The 24,400-nt window shown below is 37.0% G+C and overlaps 1 protein-coding gene across 6 annotated transcripts in view; it reads right to left on the minus strand.

The window, feature by feature from the left end:
• The window catches only part of AKT3 (AKT serine/threonine kinase 3), a 305,530-nt gene that overhangs the window by 113,831 nt on the left and 167,299 nt on the right, over positions 1-24,400 (minus strand). For all 6 annotated transcript variants that reach the window (XR_007131198.1, XM_047754920.1, XM_047754918.1 and 3 more), the window contains exons 5-6: positions 14,697-14,841; positions 5,284-5,415 (exon numbers count right to left, since the gene is read on the minus strand). Coding sequence is in view for 5 of the 6 variants with exons in the window: in XM_047754920.1 (XP_047610876.1) it covers positions 5,284-5,415; positions 14,697-14,841 (277 nt within the window). In the remaining variant the exon portion in view is untranslated. The remainder of the gene's footprint in view (positions 1-5,283; positions 5,416-14,696; positions 14,842-24,400) is intronic.

Raw genomic sequence — 24,400 nt, forward strand, 5'->3', positions numbered from 1 at the left:
AAAACAAGATAAGAAGGCCCAACCTCACCACTTTTATTCAGCACTGTTTTGGAAGACCTACACATAGCAATTAGATAAGAAAAAATAAATAAAAAGAATCTAAATCAGAAAGGGGAAAAAGTAAAACTGTCTCTATTTGTAGATGACATAATCTTATAAAGACTCCACTAAAAACCTGTTAGATCTAATAAACAAATGCAACGAAGTTGTAGGATACAATATCAATATGCAAAATTAACTACATTTCTATATGCTAATAAACTATCAAAGAGAAAAGTTTTTAAAAAATACTATTTATAACTGCTCTGGACATAATACTAAGGAATAAATTTAAATAAGGAGGTAAAAGGCCTGTACACTGAAAATTATGATTTGACAAAAGAAACCAAAGAAGACACAAATAAATACAAATATATTCGATGCTCATGGATTGGAAGAATTAGTACTGTTAAAATGTTCACACTACCAAAGGGACCTACATATTCAATATAATACCTATCAAAATTCCAATGGTATTTTTCACAGAAATAGAACAAACACTAAAACATGTATGTAACAAAGACCCTGAATAGCCAAAGCAATCCTGAGAAAGAACAAAGCTGGAGGCACCATGCTCCCTGATTTCAAACTATATTACAATGCTATAGTAATCAAAATGATACAGTATTGGCATAAAAACAGACATAAACATCACCATGTATGTATGGTTAAATAGTTTATGACTAAGGCCACAAAAACATATGAGGAGGAAAGGAATGTTTTCAATAAATGGTGCTGGGAAAACTAAACAGGCACATACAAAAGAAAGAAACCAGACTACTATCTTTTATCACATACAAAAATCAACCCCAAATGGATTAAAGAGTAAAACCATGAAATTACTAGAAATACATATAGGTGGTAAACTTCACACCAGTCTAGGCGACCAAATTTTTTTATTTGACAAAAAAAGTATAGGCAACAAAAACAAAAATCAATACACTGCTTCTACATGGCAAAGGAAACCATCAACAAAATGAAAATAAAACCTACTGAATGGGAGAAAATATCTGCAAATCATACATCTGATTGAGGGATTAATATCTAAAATATATAAAGCACACATATAGTTTAGTAACAAAAACCCAAATAATCCCATTGAAAATTGGGCAGGGGATCTGAATAAACAATTTACCACAGAAGACACATAGATGGTCAACAGGTACCTGAAACTGTGCTCAACATCACTAACCACCAGGGAAATGAAAACCTAAACAACAATCAGGTATCACCTTATCCTGTTAGAATGGCAAGAAATAACAAGTGTTGGCAAGGATTTGGGGGAAAAAAATCCTCGTACATGGTAGGTGGGAATGTGAACTAATATAGCCACTATATAAAACAGTATGGAACTTCCTCAAAAAATTAAAATTAAAACTGCAATATAACCCAGCAATTTCACTTCTGCGTATTTGTCCAAAGGAAACAAAATTACTATATTGAAAAGATATCTGCACTCTCATGTTCAGTGCAGCATTATTTGCAATAGTCAAGACATGGAAACAATCTATGAATCCATGTATCCATCAAATGATGAATGGAAAAATAAAATGTGATACAGATTTTAGCCATAAAAAGAAGGAAATCTTGTGACTTGTAATGACATGGATGGGTCTTGAGGGCATTTTGCTGAGTGAAATGTACCTGAGAATGACAAATACTGTATGATTTAACTCATATGTGGAAGGGAGGGGGGCGGGAGGAGGAGGGAAGACCTGAATTCATAGAGAACTGCCTAGAAACAGCAGGTGGGCAAACTGGTACAAAACGATGGTCAAAAGGTACAAAATTCTATACGAAACTAGAGATCAACCACAGAAAGAAAAATGAGAAAAGGTCAAACACAGGGAAACTAAATAGAATGCTACTAAAAAACCCATCAGAAAATAACTCAAGACAAAAATGAAAACATAGCCTTATGAAATCTCTGGAATGCAGCAAGAGAAAGTGTCTAGTGATAAAAGCCTTCCTCAAGAAACAAGAAAAATCTCAAACAACCTAACCTACCACTTAAAAGAATTAGAAAAAAACAAACAGAAACGAAAGTCAGCAGAAGGAAAGAAATAAAGATCAGAGAGGAAATAAAATAGAGATAAAAAAAACAGAAAAGATCAATAAAACTGAGAGCTGATTTTTTGAAAAGATAAACAAACTCAAGAAACCTCTAGCCAGGCTCACCAAAAAGAAAAGAGAGAGGACCCAAATCAACAACGTAAGAAATGAAAGAGGAGAAACAACAAGTATCATGGAAGAACAAAAAATCATAAAAGAATACTATGAGCAACAGTGTAACAAAAAGTGGACAACCTAGAAGAAATGGACAAGTCACTAGAAATGTTCAGTTTGCCAAAACTAAGTCAAGAAGAAACTTATGCTGATCCTTCTTAAGCTATTTCAAAAAAAAAAAAAAAAATTGAAAAGGGAACACTCAGAGATTTATTCTATGAGGCCACCACCATCACCCTAATACCAAAACCAAAGACACTACAAAAAAAAAAAAAAAAAAAATTATAGGCCAATATTTTTGACGAATACAGATGCAAAAATCCTCAACAAAATATCAGCAAACTAACCCCAACAATACATAAAAAGGATCATACACCATGATCAAGTTGGATTCATTCCAGAGTCAGAAGATGGTGCAACATATGTAAATGAATAAATGTGATACATCACATTAATGAATGGAAAGACAAAAACCACATGATCATCTTATACCCACAGAGAAAGTTTTTGACAAAATTCAACATCCATTCAATATAAAATCTCTCATCAAAGTAGGTACAGAGAGAACATATCTCAACATATTAAAGGCCGTTTATTGAAATTCCAGCTGTGGTTCAGCAGTAAAGAACCTGACTCATAAAGATAAGGACACAGGTTCTATTCCTGGACTCACTCAGTGGGTTAAAGATCCAGCGTTGCTGTGAGCTGTGGTGCAGGTTGCAGATGCGGCTCAGATTCCACATTGCTGTGGCTGTGGTGTAGGCTGGCAGCTGCAGCTCTGATTCAACCTGTATCCTGGGATCTTCCATATGCCACAGATGCAGCCCTAAAATAAATAAATAAATAAAATAAATAAAGGCCATTTAAAACAAACCTACAGCCAACATAATAGTCAACAATGAATAACTTTTAAGCATTCTTGCTAAATTCAGGAACCAGACAAGGATGCTCACTCTCACACTTCCATTCAACAAGGACTGGAAGTCCTAGTCTCAGCAATCAGACAGGACCTTTTGCACAACAAAGGAAACAATAAAACAAAAAGACAACCTACGGACTGGGAAAAAATATTTGCAAATGATGCTACTGACAGGGGGGTTGATAACCTAAAACATACAAACAGATCATAGAACTCAATATTGGGGGAAAACAATCAAAAAATGGGCAGAAGACCTGAATAGGTATTTTTCCAAAGAAGATATACAGATGGCCAATAGGCACATGAAAAGATGTTCACCATCACTAATTATTAAGAGAAATACAAATCAAATCCACATTGAGGTATCACTTCACACCTCTCAGAATGGATGTCATCAAAATGTCTACATAATGCTGGGGAGGGTGTGGAGAGAAGAGCTTCCTCCTACACTGTAGGTGGGAATGTATCAAAAGCAACCACTATGGAGAACAGCATGGAGGTTCCTTAAAAAAACTAAAAATAGAGGTACCATATGATTCAGCAATCCCACCCCTGGGCATATATCCAGAAAAAAAGGAAAACTCTATCAAAAAGACACATGCACCTCAATGTTCACACCAGCCCTATTTACAGTAGCCAAGACTTGGAAAGAACTCAAGTGCCCTCCAACAGACAACTGACTTAAGAAGATGTGATGTGTGTGGGCTGGCAGTTGCAGCTCTGACTCAACACACACGATGAAATATTACTCAGCTGAAATAATGCCATTTGCAGCAATCTGGATGGACCTAGAGATTATAACACTTAGTGAAGTAAGTCAGACAAAGAAAGGCTATTATTATATGATGTCACTTTTATGTGGAATCTAAAAAAATAAAAATAAATCTATATACAAAATAGAAACAGATTCACAGACATAGAAAACAAACTTATGGTTACCAAAGGGGAGAATAAGGAGGAGAGAGATGGAGGAGGAGAGTATGGGATTAATAGATTCAAACTACTAAACACACAAGAGATAAGCAATAAGGATTTACTAGATATGTCAGAGAATTATATTCAATATCTTGTAATAACCTGTAATGGATTATAATCAGAAGAAAAACTGAATTACTGTACTATACATCTGAAACTAATACAACATTATAAATCAGCTATACTTCAATTAAAATATATTTTTTAAAAGTACAAAATTCTAGTTACAAAATAAATAATTCCTAGGAGTTGCTGTCATGGCTCAGTGATGACAAATCCAACTAGGATCCAAGGGTTCGATCCCCAGCCTTGCTCAGCAGGTTAAGGATCTGGCGTTGGCGTGAGCTGTGGTGTAGGTTGCAGACACGGCTCAGATTCTGAGTTGCTGTGGCTGTAGTGTAAGCCGGCAGCCACAGCTTCGATTCAGCCCCTAGCCTGGAAACTTCCACTTGCCGTGGGTGCAGCTCTAAAAAGACAAAAAAGTAAAATAAAATTAAAAAATAAATAAAATATAATAAAATAAAAATATTCCTGGGGATTTAATGTACAGAACGATAAAAAGTTGCTGGGTTAACAAATCTTAAAAGTTCTTATTACAAGAAAGGAAGATTATAACCATGTGTGGTGATGGATTTTAACTAGACATACAGTAGTCATTATTTCAGTTTATTCTAGTATTTTTAAATTTATTAGCGATGCTTTTCCATTCAATGGTTAAATAACTGAAAATTCACAGACATAAATAATCTATGCTAGTCATCTATTCTAATATTTTATTTAATAATAAAAATTCAGAATGTCGGGGAAATATAGTGAAAAGCATCACTAGTGTAATCAGTGATACAGGATCACAAATATACAATGAAAACATTCTCCCAAATACACAAACATAGAAAAAAATATCTCCCCCTCATGGGAATAAAATAGCTTCTGTAAATATTACTCAGATAATATTATAAACTTCTAAAAAATGTAACATTTAAATAAACATTAATATAAAGGTATTGCTGAAGCTGTAGCCTACAATGAACATTCTGGTTACTTAATGGAATTTACACTTTAGTCATGTGCATGAGCCACATATGTATGTTTACACCATAAACAAAAATTTAGTAATCAGTTACCTTGGCAATAATAACTTCTTTTTTCAGAATCTTCATAGCATAGTATTTCCCACTCGCCTTCTCTCGAACCAAAATAACTTTCCCGAAAGTGCCTTTACCTAGTAGTTTCAAATAGTCAAAATCATTCATTGTCTGAAAAATACAAATTAAAAAATATAATATGAAACGCTTGATGGAATCTATTTGTAAGCATATATGTATATGTTTGCATTATCTACTCAAAAGCAACTTTTACCAATTTCTAACCACATTCGAATGGAATCAGGAAGTTCCCACTGTGGTGCAGTGGAAAAGAATCCAACCAGGAACCGTGAGGTTGCAGGTTCAATTACTGGCCTCACTCAGTGGGTGAAGGATCCGGTGTTGCCGTGAGCTGTGGTGTAGGTTGCAGATGTGGCTTGATCTGGCATTGCTGTGACTGTGGTGTGGGTCAGCACCCACAGCTCTGATTAGACCCCTAGCCTGGGAACCTCCATATGCCTCGGGTGTGGCCCTAGAAAGATAAAAAGACCAAAAAGAAAATGGAATCAGACTGGCACTGGCTATCTCATCAGCAATCATGCATACTGGAGACAGTAATTTTGAACCTAGAACTTCTCAACTACTCAAACTATTAGCGAATCATAAAGATAAAGGGAAAATAGTCATTTTCACTCATTTTCAAGGACTCATTTCTTAGGACTTATTAGTGTCACTACAGTCAATGTGACGGTAAGAAGTACTCTACAAACATTTCCAAATGTGTCGAAGAGAAAAGTACTTTTCAAAGCAGTATTTGAGCATGTACACTATCAGACCAAGGAGGGACCTCAAGAAAGAGAAAGAAATGTAAGAAATGTCAGAGCCCAGTGCAAAGAAACAGAGGAATGACAGCAGGCCCTCTTCTGAGACAGCGACTGGCGCAGTTCAGAACAGAAAGTCATGGAGCTCCAGGAATGTCCTTCGTCTGCCTGTTTTCAGTTTCATTTCTCATTCTCATTTCTAAGTAAGGTGATTATGGGGATTTTGCCAAGTAGGATTGCTAACTGCTCTCCAGACTGCCTCCTTTGTATGCTTTTCCTGCTCTGCCTTCTTATGAACATTCTTCCACAAACGTCCAGAATTTAGATAATCCTTGTCCACTAATGCCCTCCCCAATTCAGCTTTCGTTTTTGTGGACTTGTCCCTTTAAAAAATTCCCAGTAGGCTTTTAGATGGAATGGGAGGTAACTGGGTGTGCTCAGGTCAACATCTTAAATTTAACTGTAGTTTCAAGGGATTTAAAAATAACAAGCTAAGAATCTGGGGTCTTATCCTACAAGCAATCAGAAGTTAGTGAAGATTTCTGTGCTTTTTTAGAAGTACTTCTTTCCTGTGTACCACCCATTTGAAGTAAATGTCAAAAATGTCTCAAAACCAATGACCTCCGTTTCTGCCTTAAAAAAACTAGAAAAAGAGGAAATTAAGTCCAAAAGAATTAGAAAAAAATAATGAAGACCTGGGCAAAATTCAATTAAATTTTAAGAAGAAATAAAAACAGCAGAGGAAAGCCAATGAAACCAAAAGGTGGTTTTTTCAGAAAAATCAATAAAATTTATAAACCTCTAGCCAGGTTAGTCAGAAAACTAAAGACAGGGAGTTCCAATCATGGCACATTAGTAATGAACCCTCAGTATCCATGAGGAAGTGGGTTTGATCTGTGGCCTGGCTCAGTGGGCTAAGGATCTGGCTTTGCTGTGAGCTGTGGTGTAGGTCACAGATGTGACTCGGATCCCAAATTGCTGTGGCTGTGGGCCAACAGCTGGGGGAATGTGACCCTAGCCTGGGCACTCCCATATGCTGCGGGTATGACCCTAAAGAAAAAAAAAGAAAAATAAAGACAAAAGATGCAAATTACCAACATCAGGAATGAGAGAGGTGACATCACTACAGATTCTACAGATACTGAAAGGATCACAAGGGAATATTACGAACAACTTTCTGTCCATAAAATCAACTTACATGAAATGAACAAATTCCTGAAAGTCTCAAAATCAAAGCTCACTCAAGAAGGAATACATAACTTGAACAGTCCTGTATCTATCAAGGAAATTGAATTTGTGGTCAAAAACCTTTCAACAAGAAAACCCCAGGACCAGAGGGTTTCACTAGTGAATACTATCAACATCTAAGGAAGAAATGATACCAATTCTATATAAACTCCTATAGAAAACTGGAAAGAAGAAGATAATTTCCAACTCATTCTATGAGGACATTGTTACCCTGATACCAAAACCAGACAAAAACATTATAATAAAACTATGGTTTTCTTGTAATGTCTGTGGATATATGTAAAAATTCTAAGAATTGTATAAATGAACGCCTACACTCCTTTTCAGTAATATTTGCAACCTATAATTTTGGTAATTTTTCCAAAGGTCAAGTTACACTGTCTTAACCCCATTCAGTAACATCTCTAATTCAAAAGAAAAGTAGCAAGAGATATCAGGGAGAACAATCAAGTATGTTTATTAATTCAACTAAAAATCAAAGACGTGCCACTAAATATACAGAACACAGTCAACAGAGCTACTGTCATCTGAACAAATTAGTAGGTAATATTAAGTATTTTCTTTCTCATTAACTGGTTTTCAAATTCAAGTAATATTATATTATTACAAAGCTATTTGTGCTATGCAGTCTCCCAGGATGGCTGCCATGAACCCCCGACTCCCTGGAGGCACAGGCCATTCTTCCCATGGAGAGGTGATCTCAGCTTTCCCTCTCCCTAGGCGGGCTTGGTGTCTAGCTTTGAACACAAAATATGATCAACGTGATACTGTGTCAGTTCCAGGCTTAGCCTTTAAGTTTGGCAGCTTATGCTTTCTCCCTTTTGGAAAAGTCATTCTTAAAAGTCAGCTCTCATGCTGGAGGGGGGTCTAGGCTATCTGCTGGAGAGAGAGGCCACAGAAGGGCCCTGGAAGATGAGACACCAAAAGAAGAAGTTTACTGGAAGAGAACCAAGAATTCAAACATGTGAGAGAGGCTTTCTTGGATTTTCCAGCCCAAGCCCATGTGCCAACTGAATGTAGCTGCTTGAAAGATCCATATGAGACTAGCAGACCTGTCCAGGCAAACCACAAAATCATGAGAAATAATACAGAGTCATTGTTTTAAGACAGTAAGCTTGATGGTTCGGTCACAGCAATAAAGAACTGAGAGCCATTATTTTCATAACCATAACGTTGTTTTATTGCTCAAAGCTTCATTTGAGCAGAACTTATTAATTTTTCATCTAAAAACACTGGAAAATGATAACTTGTGTCCCATTACTAAATATAAAATGAAACTGAATTCTGGGAATTAAAAACTATTTTATGACATTTTCACATGAAAAGCAATGTAATTACAAAACATTACTATCTTCTTTTAAGGACTGCGGTTCTTAGGGACAAGGGGGGGGGGGGAAACCTTGACATCCTTCACCCTAAATTTCACAGCTGTCAGTCTGCCAATCTTATAAAAAAAAAAAAAAAAAGAAAGAAATTTACATGGAAATTCAAATTACTAACAAAGCACTCTACGTGATAAAATCAGAAACAGATACTGTATTTATTTTGATAAAACTTCAGAAAATTTAAAAAGTATCTTTGATACCAAATTCTTATCTTCAGTGTGGTATACAGAGTAATTGTCTGGTCTTTACAATGAAATACAACCTATTACAAATTGTTTTGCTCTTGCAGATGGTCTTAAAGGAAAAGAAAAGTAAGAGTTTAATTAAAAATAAAAGCATACAATATAATTTACAATAACCAAGACATGGGAGCAACCTAAGCGTCCGCCAACAGATGGATGAAGATGTGATATATACATACAATGGAATGTTACTCAGTAATAAAGTAATATTACTCATTAAAAAAGAATGAAATAATGCCATTTGCAGCAACACAGATGGACCTAGAGATTATCATAGGAAATGCAGTAAGTCAGAGAAAGACAAATATTATGATATCACTTACGTGTAGAAATTTAAAAAAATAGTACAAATGAACTTATTTACAAAACAGAAACAGACTCAGAGAGAAATAAACTTATAGTTACCAAAAGGGAAGAAACGAAGGGATAAATCAGGAGCATGGGATGAACGGTTACACATATAAAATAGAAAAACAACGAGGATTTACTGCAGAGCACAGGGAAACCATATTCAGTATCTTGTAGTAACCTATAATGAAAACTAATTTTTTAAAAAGAACATATATGTACACACACGTAATATATATACACATTTATCAAATCACTTTGATACACACCTGAAACTAATACATTATAAATTAACTAAACTTCAATTAAAAAATTTTGAAAAGAACATAAGATACTCTCTATAAAAATTAATTCTTTACAACCCAAACCTAAGAATTCATTAGGAAAATATTTTACGTAGTTATACACCTTTCCTTTACAGAATCTCTAACATCAGCGTGGCTGTTTTAGGTTACGAGATGCATGTGCATACGTAACAAGTGCTGAATAAACACATTCAAATCACACACACTAGAATCTAAGAAAAAGATCATCTAGACCCAAACTAGGTTAAATATGTACAAATAATTGGAGGAATACGAGGAAAAACACACAGTGGTTTTAGCATATGTGATCAAAAAAGATCAATTCTACACACATTTACAGTGTAAGGGGTAAACCAAATAAAGCCCATGGGATTACGAAAGGAGGCTTTCCAGAAGTTCAGCTCTCTGCCCACATCTCTCCCGCCTTCTACGGCACTTTCTCCCAGGGAGGTGGAAGCTCCAATCTGATCAGTCGGCTTTTACAACGTGATCATGCTCCCCTCCCCATGGGTAGGAAGCGACAGCGCTTGATTTCAGCAGGTCTGTTCTTTCCTTCCTCTGCTCCTCTGTCTGCCCAGCCATTGCTATGAGCATGGTATTAGGCATTAAGCAAGAACTAGAGTCAGATTTGTTGGGAAGATAGGAGGTACTAGTTATACTTTTTATCAAAGTCATGAGATGATAACCAGCTATTCCCAGAGAGGCTGAATTTTGATTCTCACTGGGCTGTTGGTCTCTTTAGGCTGTGCCTGTCACACATCTAGGACAGGGAATAGATAATGGCTGCTCAGCAGACAAAGATGAGACACTCTTCAGAGTCTTCTAATCAAACTCCCTTGAAATATTTTAATTTTTAATTTTTTTTTGTCTGTTTAGGGCCATCCCATGGCATAGGGAGGTTCCCAGGCTGAGAGCTGAATTGGAACTGGAGCTGCCGGCCTACACCACAGCCAGGCCAGATCCAAGCCGCATCTGCGACCTACACCACAGCTCACGGAAACGCTGGTATTTTACCCCACTGAGGGAGGCCAGGGATCAAACCTGCATCCTCACAGATACTAGTCAGATTCGTTTCTGCTGAGCCACGATGGGAACTCCTAATTTTTTTTATTTTTGGTGTATTTTGGGCCACATCTGTGGCATGTGCAATTTCCCAGGCTAGGGGTCAAATTGGAGCTGCAACTGCCAGCCTACACCACAGCAATGCTGGATCCTAGCCACATCTGCAACCTACACTGCAGCTCACAGCCATGCCAGATCCTTCACCCACTGAGCAGGGCCAGGAACTGAACCCTGTGTCCTCATGGATAATAATCAGGTTTGTTACTGCTGAGCCACAACAGGAATTCCAAAATACCACTTTTTAATTTAAAGAACTATTAGCACTTGAATCTGGTTGCAAAGCCTGTGCTTCTTCTCTACACCGCCAATATCTTTCCCTCTCCATGAGTTTTCAAGCTGCAGAGGAGATACTGTAGTAATACTCTACCACCACGGAAAATAAGCATTTGTCCGATCCAGGTGACACGGAGCCAGTTAGGACAATTCTCAACACAGCTGCCATAACCAGCAGCTTTTCTTTCTATCGTAGTACCCATTTGTCCAAAAGTGAACAAAGAAGAAAATACATTCTACAAATTATGAGAAGGGTGTTCTTATCTCAGAATCTGAACTTCCATGATTCTTTTTATAATTGACACAAATAAAGGATATACAATTCACTCTTGAACAGCATGGGTTTCAGCTGTGTAGATCCACTTACGTGTGGATTTTTTTCCAATAGTAAGTAGCACAGTACTACATCATCTGCTGTTGGTCAAATCCTCAAAAGCAGAATCACAGACACAAAGGAACCACGGATATGGAGAAACTGCCGCTTCAGAGAAACCACAGACGTGGACGAACTGGGGGCAGAGAGGGCCAACTATGGTGGGCTCACCAAGCCTCCGTGCTGTTCAAGGGTCAGCGGTAGTTTCGAGTCCTTTATCTTAAGGAAGTGACAGTAAAATTTCACCCTTTGAACCAAGTTATTAGGATCATTATAAAATAGTGATACAAATGTTCTTTTTCTGCACTCTTTATTTCAAACTATTTTATGCTACTTCATTTTAAACGAAATAAAAAATTACAATGGAAATAAGGTCAAATAAGACAATGGACCCTCCAAAATTCAAAATACCTGGAGACATAGTTTCAATGTCTCTCAGTCTCAGTTCAGTATCCTACAATTCTCTATTCTAGGAGACTGCTTCAAAAATATGTCATTGTTTATATATATTTTTTTTCTTTTGTCTTTTCAGGGCTGAATCTGCAGCATATGGAAGTTCCCGGGGTAGGGGTCGAATTGGAGCTGCAGCTGCCAGCCTACACCACAGCCACGCCAGATCAGAGCCACGTCTGCGACCTACACTGCAGCTCACGGCAACATCAGGTATTAACCTACTGAGCAAAGCCAGGGAACAAACCTGTGTCCTCATGGATCCTAGTTGAGTTCTTTACTGCTGAGCCACAACAGGAACTCCCTGTTTATGTATCTTTACGCGGATAAAGTGAAATACTAGCTAACAATAATAGGTAGTATTCATTGAGCACTTAGTATGTACCCACTTTACATACACTCCCAACAATGTTTTAAAATGGACAACTCTGTAAAGACCACTGTTACCTCCCTTCTATAGAAGAAGGGACTAAAGGACAGAAGGATTAAGAAACTTTCCCCACAATTACGTACATGGTAGATCCAGGACTTGAATTCAAGCAGCATGACAACAAAACCTCACTTTCCAAGAGTATTCTTTCCATAATAGTAAAATTCTGATTTTCCCAAGAGTGCTCTAATGTAAAATGAAATTAACTAATATTCCAGCACTGTGTAAATGCAATTATTTGACAAACTATTTTGAGGGACAGAGGATAATCATAAGAGAGACTATTTGTATAATTTTGTTTCTAATATAGCTTGGTTATGAGTATAACAACTGTAGAGATTGTAGAAGCTCAAGATAGATATGAATCAATAAAAAGAAATAGACTGTACACTGAAGTTGCAAAGTCATTATATGCTTGAATAAGATAGTTAACTTTTCTAAACATCAGATAACTCAACTGTCAAGTGTGATAATAGCAGTACTTACGTGTGATTCCTATGAGGATTAAATGAGATAAATATATATAAAAGTACTGCTCAGAGCCTAGCACAAAATAAGCATATATAAATGCCTGTACGTGGTAATTAATGGAAGTGATAAACTCTAAGATAATCAACACTAGTAACTGAAAATAGGAAAATGTATTATGCTTTTATAATCATTTATAAAACTTAATAGAAAAAGTGCTATCTGCCATATATTTCCATGTTTATATCTTTCAAAATACTTGTCACTCTTTTTTTTTTTTTGTCTTTTTTCCTTAGGGCTGCACCCGTGGCATATGGAGTTTCCCAGGTTAGGGGTCTAATCAGAGCTGTTGCTGCTGGCCTACTCCAGAGCCACAGCAAAGCCAGATCTGAGCCGTGTCTGCGACCCCCACCACAGCTCGCGGCAACGCTGGATCCTTAAGCCACTGAGCGAGGCCAGGGATCGAACCCGCAACCTCATGGTTCCTAGTCAGATTTGTTTCCGCTGTGCTTTGGACAGAACTCCAACATACGTGTCACCCTTCAAAGTTCTTCTGGCAAATTTCCATATTCATTTCCAAAATTCTTACATCTATCCGTAACAGTATTTCTAGTTATTGTTATAAACTCCCCATTTTCAACCTCTAACTACTTAAATAGCATCTTATTCTTAATCGTTATTAAGCAGAATTTTAGGAATTCTAGACTGAAACAGGGTAAAGCTGATAAAGGTTGGTTCTTGAATGAGGTACTTCATTACTCAAAGGATAAGATTAATCAAGATCTGAATTTAAATTTATGAGGATTTTCAAATTTCAAATTAATTGTGTACATGTGTATATACATGAGCCAAAGCAGCTTTCTTGAGTAAGTGGGCAAAGCTAGTGCTCTTCTCTTTGCAGTGACTGAGGAACAAGGGCGAGGGCAGTTCAGGTGACTCCAAAGGAAGAGGGGTACAGTTCAACTAACAACTAGAGGTTAAGTCTTCAAGCAAGACACGTAGGGTTCTCAGACATCTAGCCAAGATCAAGCACAGAATATTATTCTAATGAGAACAGGAATTTCAGATAGTGACAGGATAATTAAGTTGTGACTGCAGAGCTCTCCAAGTTCACATGGTTAAATTAGCATACAGAAATAAAAGAGGATTTGAACTCAGGCAGTCTAACTTTACAGAATTCTTAATCACTGCCTATTACCAAATTACATGGATAATTACCTTAGGAATTAGTGTTTTCCTACCTGAAGATTAATTTAAAATCTATTATAACAATATATTCTAACATCAAAAATGGCATGTTCATCTATGTGGAACACCTGTATCTTTAGATTAATCTCAAATATCATTTTTTATATGAGGGAGTTGTTTTTCAATTTTCTATAGCAATGAAAAATATAATTTACAATTCCAATAAATACATAAATTGGTGCTTATTATTCTGGAGCACTGAGGAAGGAAAAAATCTGTTTCCCTGATTGGCCCAGAAGCAGCCGTTAAAATAAAAAGCTGTAATTTCCAAGACTGTTCGCTTTCCTGCTGACATTAGTGAGGCCGGGGCACCAAGCAGGAAGCACACCAGAGCCATTTCGGCTTCTGCTTTTAGGAGAACACAGGATGCCAAATGGCAAAGGACCAAGTCATTATGGAAAACATTTTATTTCCAAGTTTCTAAAATAGACTTAAAAACAATAAGGGGAAAATGAAAATTATAAAGTCTTATGATAGCACATCAGTCACCACTTCCTAACAAGCCCTATCAGCATTCAGAGCTAATTGCTGAAACACTAAAATAAAAGTCATGTTGTAATTATTTGCTTTTCAACAACAGGTTTAAGATTCACCTGAATAAAAACCATCCACCACATTGACATAATGGCATATTCTAAGATAATCGGCTGATGATTTTTTCCAAATGTCAGTTGTTAACATATTTATTCCACACACATAAATGCTGTGCTGAGTAGAAAAGTGAGTGCTTCTTTTCTACCTTTCTTTTATGATGGGTTGTAGAAGCATCCATCTCTTCCTCGCCTATATTATCAATTTGTGAAGTTGGACTACAATTCATTCTCTCCTCCTCTTGCCTCTGAAGTCTGTCTGCTACAGCCTGGATAGCTTCTGTCCATTCTTCCCTATAAAAACAAGGGGAAAAAAATTCCATTAATAAAAGCATGGTAAATGATTCAAATATTTTTAAAAATATAAAATCAACGTAAAGTCCATTCCAGAACAATACATAACCCCCATGTTTACTCCAAAATGGAGTTAATCCTAAGAGCATTTTATATTACAGGCCTAAAGTCTGTAGTAACATTTATTTGGAAGTATATTTAACAGAAAAAAAAATTTAGGAGTTCCCGTCGTGGCTCAGCGGTTAATGAATCTGACTAGGAACTATGAGGTTGTGGGTTCGATCCCTGGCCTTGCTCAGTGCGTTAAGGATCCGGCGTTGCTGTGAGCTGTGGTGTAGGTTGCAGACGCGGCTCGGATCCCGCGTTGCTGTGGCTGTGGTGTAGGCTGGTGGCCACAGCTCCGATTCGACCCCTAGCCTGGGAACCTCCATATGCCGCAGGAGCGGCCCTAGAAAAGGCAAAAAAACAAAAAAACCCAAAAAAACAAAAAAAGAAAAGAAAAAAAAATTTAAGAGAGAAAGGAAAAGATTATAAAAAAACTGAATAAAGATTCTTTAAAAGCACAGTTAAATTTTAACTCTCTGTATACATCTTATCTGTAAAGTATATTGACCCCCAAAAGTTTGTCGCACTTTTCCAATGTTGTACTAGCCACTGTAAATCCGTCACTGACACACTCCGTTTCTTTACTATGGTCCAAAAGAAGTTCTAAGAGAAAGTTGTCAAGCCAAAACCTTTCACTGTTCCCATATGATAGGGAAGTTTCTTAAGGAAACAAAAACAAACAATAGGCATATCGTGTAGTGAAGTCTCAGGAGCGGCAGCAGCAAGTGTTTATTTTTTTGACAACGGTGCTATCAGAAGAAGGATCATTTGTTTCCACATACATTTTAAAATCAGTTTGTAGGAGTTCCCGTCGTAGCACAGTGGTTAACGAATCTGACTGGGAACCATGAGGTTGCGGGTTCGGTCCCTGCCCTTGCTCAGTGGGTTAATGATCCGGCGTTGCCGTGAGCTGTGGTGTAGGTTACAGATGCGGCTCGGATCCTGCGTTGCTGTGGCTCTGGCGTAGGCCGGCAGCTACAGCTCCGATTAGACCCCTAGCCTGGGAACCTCCATATGCCGCGGGAGCGGCCCAAGAAATGACAAAAAAAAAAAAAAAAATCAGTCTGTAGATTTCTTAAAACAAAGTCTGTCACAACTGGGAGTGAAACTGCATTAAATCTATAGATCAAGCTGGAGGATATTGCCACCTTAATAAATGAAGTCTTCTAATCCATGAAAACAGTATATAGATTTCCATTTATTTAGGCTTTTAATTTCCCAACACAGGGTGTTTTTAATTTTCTGTGAAACTGTCTTGCAAAATCTGTAATTGAACTTATTTTTAAGTTTTCTTTTATGCTATTATGGAGATTTAAAATTTGTTTTAATTTTCTATTTTTTCTGCTAGTACTTAGAAAAAATTGCTTTTTCTATGTTGACCATGTATCTTACAGCCTTACTAAATTCATTTATTAGTTCTAGTAGCTTCTGTTTTTCTGGATTTTCTACACATGCAACCATGTCGTCCACAAATAAGAACAATTTACTTCTTCCTTTCCAATGTGTTTCCCTTTTCTTTTTCTTGCCCTATAATGCCCCTGAACAGCCCATCAGTACAATAGTAAATAAAGTGATGGGGGCGGACATTCTACTTTGTCCTAGATCTTAAGAAAGTATCAAGCCTTTTACTTCTGAATATTATGTAAGCTATAATTTGTAGATAGCCTTAATTAAGTTCCCATTCATTCCTCATCAGCTGAGTGTTTTTGTTATGAAGGAGTGTTGAATTCTCTCACATGCTTTTTTTTTCCCCTTGAAATGATCGTGGAATTTTCTTTTATCCTATTAATATAGTGAACTTAGTTGAATGATTTTTAGATGTTAATACAACTGACTTCTTGAGATAAACTCCATTTAGTCATGACACATTAAGTTTTTTTACAATTTTTTTTAAATTCGCCAAAATTTGGCACTAACTATAGTCAGAAGTATACTGGGTTACAGTTTTCTTATGAAAGAAAGAAAGAACCCATTTTTTTGGAATAAGGGTGACACAGACCTTATAAAACAGAAATGGAAGTGTTTACTTCTTCATTTTATGAAATGAATTGTGTAGGCTTGGTATTTCTTCCTCTTTTTTTGGTCTTTTGGCTTTTTTAGGTCTGCACCCACGCATATGGAGGTTCCCAGGCAAGGGGTCTAATCAGAGCTGCAGCCGCCAGCCTACACCACAGCCACACAGGATCCGAGCCACATCTGTGACCTACACCACAGCTCACAGCAACGCCAGATCCTTCACCCACCAAACGAGGCCAGGGATCAAACCTGCAACCTCATGGGTCCTAGTCGGATTCATTTCTGCTGCGCCATGATGGGAACACCAGTATTTCTTCTTTAAATATTGGACAGAAATAAACACTGAAGCCAGCTGCTCTTTAAGTTTTCTTTGAGAAAAAATTTTTAATCTAACTCAATACTGTTCATTGATATTGAGCTGTTCAAGTTTTCCAGTGTTTTCTTGGGTCAATATTGGTAATTTGTATGTTCTCCCTTTTTACTATTTTTCCTAAAAATCTACCAAGACATTTTTCAAATCTACATTTTTTTTCAAAAAAAACCTAGTTTATGGATTATTCTTATTTTTCTGGTTTCTATTTAATTGATTTCTAATTTCTATTGTTTTGTTCTTTCAGATTGCTTTTGGGTGAATTTACTCTACTTTTCTACTTTCATAAGATCAAAGCTTGGTTACTGAGTGGAAAACTTACTTCTTTCAAACACAAATAGTAAAAGCAATACATTTCCCTCTAAGCATACATTAGACTACATCCCACAAATTTGGACATGATTTATTTTCATTACCATTCAGTTAAAACTAAGTTGACCCTTGAACAACTTGTGAGTTAGGGGCAACAATCACTCATGAAGTTGAAAATCTGCATCTAACTTTACAATCCACCCTACCTACGTATCTGTGGCCTCAGACTCAACCACCCAAGCACTGTGTAGTAATGGAGTACGTATTTACTGGGGGGGGGGGGGGGGGAATTCACAGGTAAGTGGATCGGTGCACTTCAAACACATATTATTCAAAGGTCAGCTGTAATTTATAATGGCTCTATTTTTGAATTTTGCTTTTGATTCAATGACTGCTAAGGAGGTAGGCTATTTAATTTCCAAATACTTGGGAGTTTTTCTAGTTCTCTTATTCATTTGATTTCTAGTTCTCTTATTCACTTGATTTCTCTTATTCACTTGATTTTATAATTCATGATTATGCTCTGGCAAATGAACCATATGCATTTAAAAACCATGTGTATTCTGTCAATTTGGGGTACAGTATTCCATAAAATATATTTCATTAAGGTGGTTGATAGTATAATTCTATGCCTTTGCTGATTTTCTAACTACTCTATCAATTATTGAAAGAAATTTTTGTATCTCCAAATATGATTGTGGGATTTTCTACTCTTTGTTATTGCATGTATACATATTCATGATCTTGCATCATCCAGCTCATGTTTTAATTATAAGATCTCTTACAAGTCTCTAGTAATATTATTTTACTTTGAAATCTAATACAGCAAATCTCCTTTTTATGCTTACTGATTGCATGAAATAACCTAGCATTGTCTTTATATTTAAAGCGCGACTTTGACAGACAACATTGAAGGAAGAACATTTCATCTTCATCAATTTTGAAACTGTGTGTTTTAACAGCAGTATTTTTTCCGGCCGCACTGCAGCATGTGAAAGCTCCCAGGTCGGCGGGGATCGAACCTGCACCATAGCAGCCACCCGAGCTGCTGCAGTGACAGTGCTGGATCCTTAACTTGCTACACTACAAGGGGACTCCTAATTGTGGTTATTTAATATATTAATATTTAATGCAATTGTTTATATGGGGGGCCCATGAGTCCACTGTTTTTTCTGCTTATTTTGTCTTATTTTCCTCTTTTCCCTTCTACATTTGTTTTATTAGCTTAGATTTTATTAAGAATTCTGGTTTAGTTTTCCTTCAGTCTTTTCAACCATCTCTTTTTCTGCATTATTTAAAAACAACCCTTAACTTATAGAGTCCACTTATAAAACATATTGGAATAAATAACTTATGAGTCTCCTCTTCAGAGAAGCTTTGTGATCATCATACTCTTGCTTTAAGTAGTTATCCTTGAAATTATAACATTCGCCCTCAACTTAGCAAAGTCTAACATGTCAATACTTGTAACTCTTTCCAGAAAATGCACTGACGGCTTTAGAAATAAACTCCATTGTCCCCTCAATCTCAATTTCTATGTTATTACTTTAGATTTTTTCACTCTCCACAAAATAAATTAAGCCAAATGAGCGATGATAATATATTTACTATTTTAATTTTTTTCATTCATTCTTACCACTCTCCTCCCATTTGGGACTATTTTTATTCTATCTGAAGAATACTTTGCTAGTGTTTCTTTTACAGCAGGCCTACAGGTTAGAAACTGTAGAAATAATTTTTCTTTGCTCTGCACTTTAAAAACTCAAAAAATATACATTGTGAAATGATCCATTATATCACATTTTTTTTCTTTGCAGCCTCCTTATCTGGCAACCACCTGCTTTTCTCTGTGTCTATGAGTCTATTTCTGTTTAGCTTGTTCATTTGATTTCATTTTTCTTTCTTGTTTTGGTCCACGCCTGCAGCATGCAGAAGTTACTGGGCTAGGGATCAAACCCATGCCACAGCAGTAACAACATCAGACCTTAACCACTGAGACACCAGGGAACTCCTGATTTGTTTTTTAGATTCCATATATAAGTGAAGTCATATGGTTTTTGTTCTTCTCCACCTGACCTAATTTACTTAGCATAATAATCTTCTACATCCAGCCATGCTGTCATGGCAAGAGTTTGTTCTTTTTTATGGTTGAGTAGCATTCCATTATATTCCAAGATACTTAACACATCTTCTTTATCCACTCATCTATAGATGGACACTAAGGATGCTTCCATATCTTGGCTACCATATTGCAATGGACATAGGGGTGCACATATTTTTTTCAAATTAATGTTTTCATTTTTTTGGAAAAATAACCAACATTTTTATTAACATATGATGTTGCTAAATCACATGTTAATGTAATTTTTAATTTCTGAGGCGGCTCCACACTGTTTTCTATAGTGGCGAATAATATACATCCCCACCAACAGTGTACAAAAGTTCCCTTTTCTCCATCCTCATCAGCACTTGTTATTTCTTGTCTGATAATATCCATTCTAACAGGTGTGAGGTCATAGCTAAGTGTGGCTTTGATTTCCATTTTCCTGGTAGGTAGTGACACTGAACATCTTTTCATGGGTTTGTTGGCCATTTCCTTGAAAAAAGTCTATTCAGATCCTATGTCCATTTTTGAGATCAGGTTGTTTTTCCGAAACTGAGTCTTGTGAGAGTTCTTTTGTATATTTTGGATATTAACCCCTTATCAGATATACCATTTTTAAATGTTTTTTCCCATTTAGCAAATTGCTTTTTTGTTTTGATGGTGTTTTTCTTTTTTTTTACTGTATAGAAGCTTTGTTGGATGTGTTATTTGCTTATTTCTGCTTTTGTTCCCCTGGCCTGAGGAGACGTATCAAAAAAATATTGCTAAGACTGATGTCAAAGAGCATACTGACAATGTTTTCTTTTAGTAGTTTTATGATTTTGGGTTTCACATTTAAGCATTTAATTCATTCTGAGGTTATGTATATAATGTAAGCAAGTTGTTTGGTTTCATTCCTTTGCATGAAGCTTGTCCGCTTTTCCCAACATCATTTATTTAAGCACTCTTTCCTCTTTAAGTTTTTAGAACAGCTTAAGAAGGAGAAGTGTAAGCTCTTATTTTTTTTGTATTTTCTAGGACTGCACCTGTGGCATATGGAGATTCCTAGGCTAGGGGTCAAATCAGAGCTACAGCTGCCGGCCTACACCACAGCCACAGCCACACGGAATCTGAGCCACATCTGCGACCTATACCACAACTCACGGCAATGCTGGATCCCTTAACCCACTGAGCAAGGCCAGGGAAGGAACCTGAAACCTCATGGTTCCTAGGCGGATTCGTTAACCACTGCGCCACGACGGGAACTCCTGTAAGCTGTTCTTTAAATGTTTGGTAGAATTCACCTGAGAAGCTGTCTGGCCTGGGCTTTTGTTTGTTGGAAGGTTTTATTTTTAAACTTGGTCAATTCCATTACTGGTAATCAGTCAGTTCCTATTTTCTATTCCTTCCTGGTTGAGTTTTGGGAGGATGTGCATCTCTAGGAATTTATCCACTGTGTCTATGTTGTCCATTTTACTGGTGTGTCACTGTTCAGAGTAACCACCTAGGCTCCTTTTTCTCTGGTTGTGGTTTGTAATGTCTCCTCTTTCATTTCAGATTTTATTATTTGGGTCCTTTTCTCTGATTTCCTTGATGAGTTTGGCTCAAGGCATTTTACTTTAGTTTACTTTTTCAAAGAACCAGCTTTTATTTCATTTATTTTTTTAAGTCTCTAGTTTATTTATTCTGCTCCAGTCTTTATAATTTATGTCCTACTAACTTTGGGTTTTGTTTATTCTTCTAGACTTCCTTAGACGGAAGGTTAGGGTGCTTACTTGAGATTTTTTTTTTGTTTCCTGAGTAGGCTTCTATCAGTACAAACCTCCCTCTTAGAACTGCTTTTGCTATGTCCCACAGACTTTGAATTGTTGTTTCCATGTTCATTTGTCTCAAAGTACTTTTAAAATTTTCTCTATCATTTCTTTAGTAATCCACTAGTTGTTTAGAGCATATTGTCTTAGCTGCCATGTGTTTGTGTTTTCTGCCATTTCTCTCTTGTAGGTAATTTCTAGTCTAAAACCTTCATAGTCAGAAAAGATACCTTAAATTTATTGAGACTTCTTTTGTGGCCTAACATGTGATGTATCCTAGAAAGTGTTCCATGCGAATTTGAAAAAAAGTGTGTATCCCCCTGGTTTTGGATGGAATGTTTCATATGTACCTATTAAGTCCGTCTATCTGGTCTCATGCGCAATTTAAGGCCAGTGTTACCTTATTGATTATTCTGTTTGGATGATCTGCCCACTGATCACTGATGTAAGTGAGATGTGAAAACCTCTTATCATTGTGCTACTGTTAATATCTCCCTTACATCTGTAAATATTTCTCCCATGTTGGGTGTGTGTGTATTTAATTTTTATGTTATTCTTGGATTGATTCCTTGATCATCATGCTATGTCCTTTTGTCTCTTGCTACAGGCTTTGTTTTGAAGTCTATTTTGTCTAATACAAAGACTTTTCATTTTCATTTAATACCCTTTTCGACCCTCTTACTGTCAGTCTCTGTGTAATATGTCTGAAGTAAGTCTCTTATAGGCAGCACATATACAGGTCTTCCTTTTGTATCCATTCAGCCACTCTGTCTTTTGAGTTGAGCATTTATTCCATTTCCATTTAAAGTAGTTTGATAGATATTTATTGCCATTTTGTTTATTGCTTTCTGGTTGTTTCAGCAATTCTTTTTCGCTCCCCTATTTTCTTTTGTTCTCTCCCTTGTAACATAGTGACTAGCTTTAGTATCGTATTTGTACTATATAAATATATGTAATTTTTTAAGCTGACTATCATTTAACTTCAAACACATTCTAACAACCCACTCACCCACACATTTAATGTTTTAGATATTATATGTTACAGCATTTTTTTGTGTGTGTTCCTTAACTACTTACTGTGGCAACAGATGATTTTTTTTATCTTCTAAGCTTTCTACTAGCTTTATAAGTGGTTGATCTACTACCACTACTATACTTTTGCCTCATACCGATGAGATGTTTGCTCCAATAATTTTCATATTTTCTAGTTGCAGTCTTTTCTCACTGAAGGAAGTCCCTTGAACATTTCTTCTATAGCTGATTTAGTGGTCCTGAACTCTTTCAGTGTCTGTCTGTAAGACTATTTATGTCTCCTTTAAATCTGAATGACAGCCTTGCTAGGTAAAGCATTCTTGGTTGTAGGTTTTTTCCATCACTTTAAATATATCGTCCCATTCTTTTCTGGCCTGCAAAGTTTCTATGAAAATTCAGCTAATAGTCTTATGAAAATTCCCTTGTCCATAACTACTTGCTTTTCACTTGCTATTTTTCCTTTTTTTTTTTTGGTCTTTTTGCCATTTCTGGGGCCATTCTCACAGCATACGGAGGTTCCCAGGCTAGGGGTGGAATTGGAGCTGTAGCTGCTGGCCTATGCTAGAGCCATAGTAAGGCCAGATCTGAGCCGCATCTGCAACCTATACCATAGCTCACCGCAACACTGGATCCTTAACCCACTGAGCAAGGCCAGGGATCGAACCCACAACCTCATGGTTCCTAGTCGGATTCGTTAACCACTAAACCACGACGGGAACTCCTTCACTTGCTATTTTTAAGATGCCCTCTTTCTTTAAATTTTGCCATTTTAATTACGATGTATATCTGTGTGAATCACTTTGGATTCATTTTGTTTGGACTCTTCCTATCTCCTGGATATGGATGTTATTTCCTTTCCCAGGTTAGGAACGTTTTCAGCTATTATTTACTGAAATAAGTTCTCTGCCTCTTTCTTTCTCTCGTATCCTTCTGGGACCTCTTATAATGTGAATGACAGAATGCCTCATGTTGTCCCAGGACTCTTAAACTAACCTTATTTTTAAAAATTCCTTTTCTTCTTTCTGTTCAACATTGGTGATATCCACTACTCTTACTTCCAGTTCACTGTTTTGTCCATCTACAATCTCATTTTTTTTTTTTTTGGTCTTTTTGCTATTTCTTGGGCCACTCCCACGGCACATGGAGGTTCCCAGGTTAGGGGTCGAATTGGAGCTGTAGCCGCTGGCCCACGCCAGAGCCACAGCAACGCAGGATCCGAGCCGCGTCTGCAACCTACACCACAGCTCACGGCAACGCCGGATCGTTAACCCACTGAGTGAGGCCAGGGACCGAACCCGCAACCTCATGGTTCCTAGTCGGATTCGTTGACCACTGCGCCACGACGAGAACTTCTACAATCTCATCTATTGATTCCTAAGAGTGTATTTTTTTATTTCATTTACTGCACTCTTTAGCTCTCCTTGGTTCTTTACATTTTCTAACTTTCGGTTGGACTTCTCCCTGCACTCATCCAGTCTTCTCCTGAATATGCTAACATCTTCACCACCACTACCCTGAACTCTGTATCAGGCAGTTTGCTTATCTGTACTTTGATCAGCTCTTCTTTGGGGGGTTTTTATCTTGTCCTTTTGTCTGAAACATATTTCTGTTACCTCATTTTACATAATTCTCCATTTTTTATTTCTATGTGTTATGTAGGTTTGGTTACATTTTCCCATCTTAGAGAAGTGGGCTTACATAGGAGACAACCTATGGAGCCTAGCAGCACACCGTCTAGGCACTGGGGCAGCTTCTGATCAGCTGGTGGTCAGGGCCAGGTCTTAGGTTCATCAGCCGCAGGGCCCAGGGGCTTTGGGGGCTACCTGGTTG

Source organism: Phacochoerus africanus, chromosome 12 (assembly GCF_016906955.1).
Source record: "Phacochoerus africanus isolate WHEZ1 chromosome 12, ROS_Pafr_v1, whole genome shotgun sequence".
Taxonomy (NCBI): Eukaryota; Metazoa; Chordata; class Mammalia; order Artiodactyla; family Suidae; genus Phacochoerus; species Phacochoerus africanus.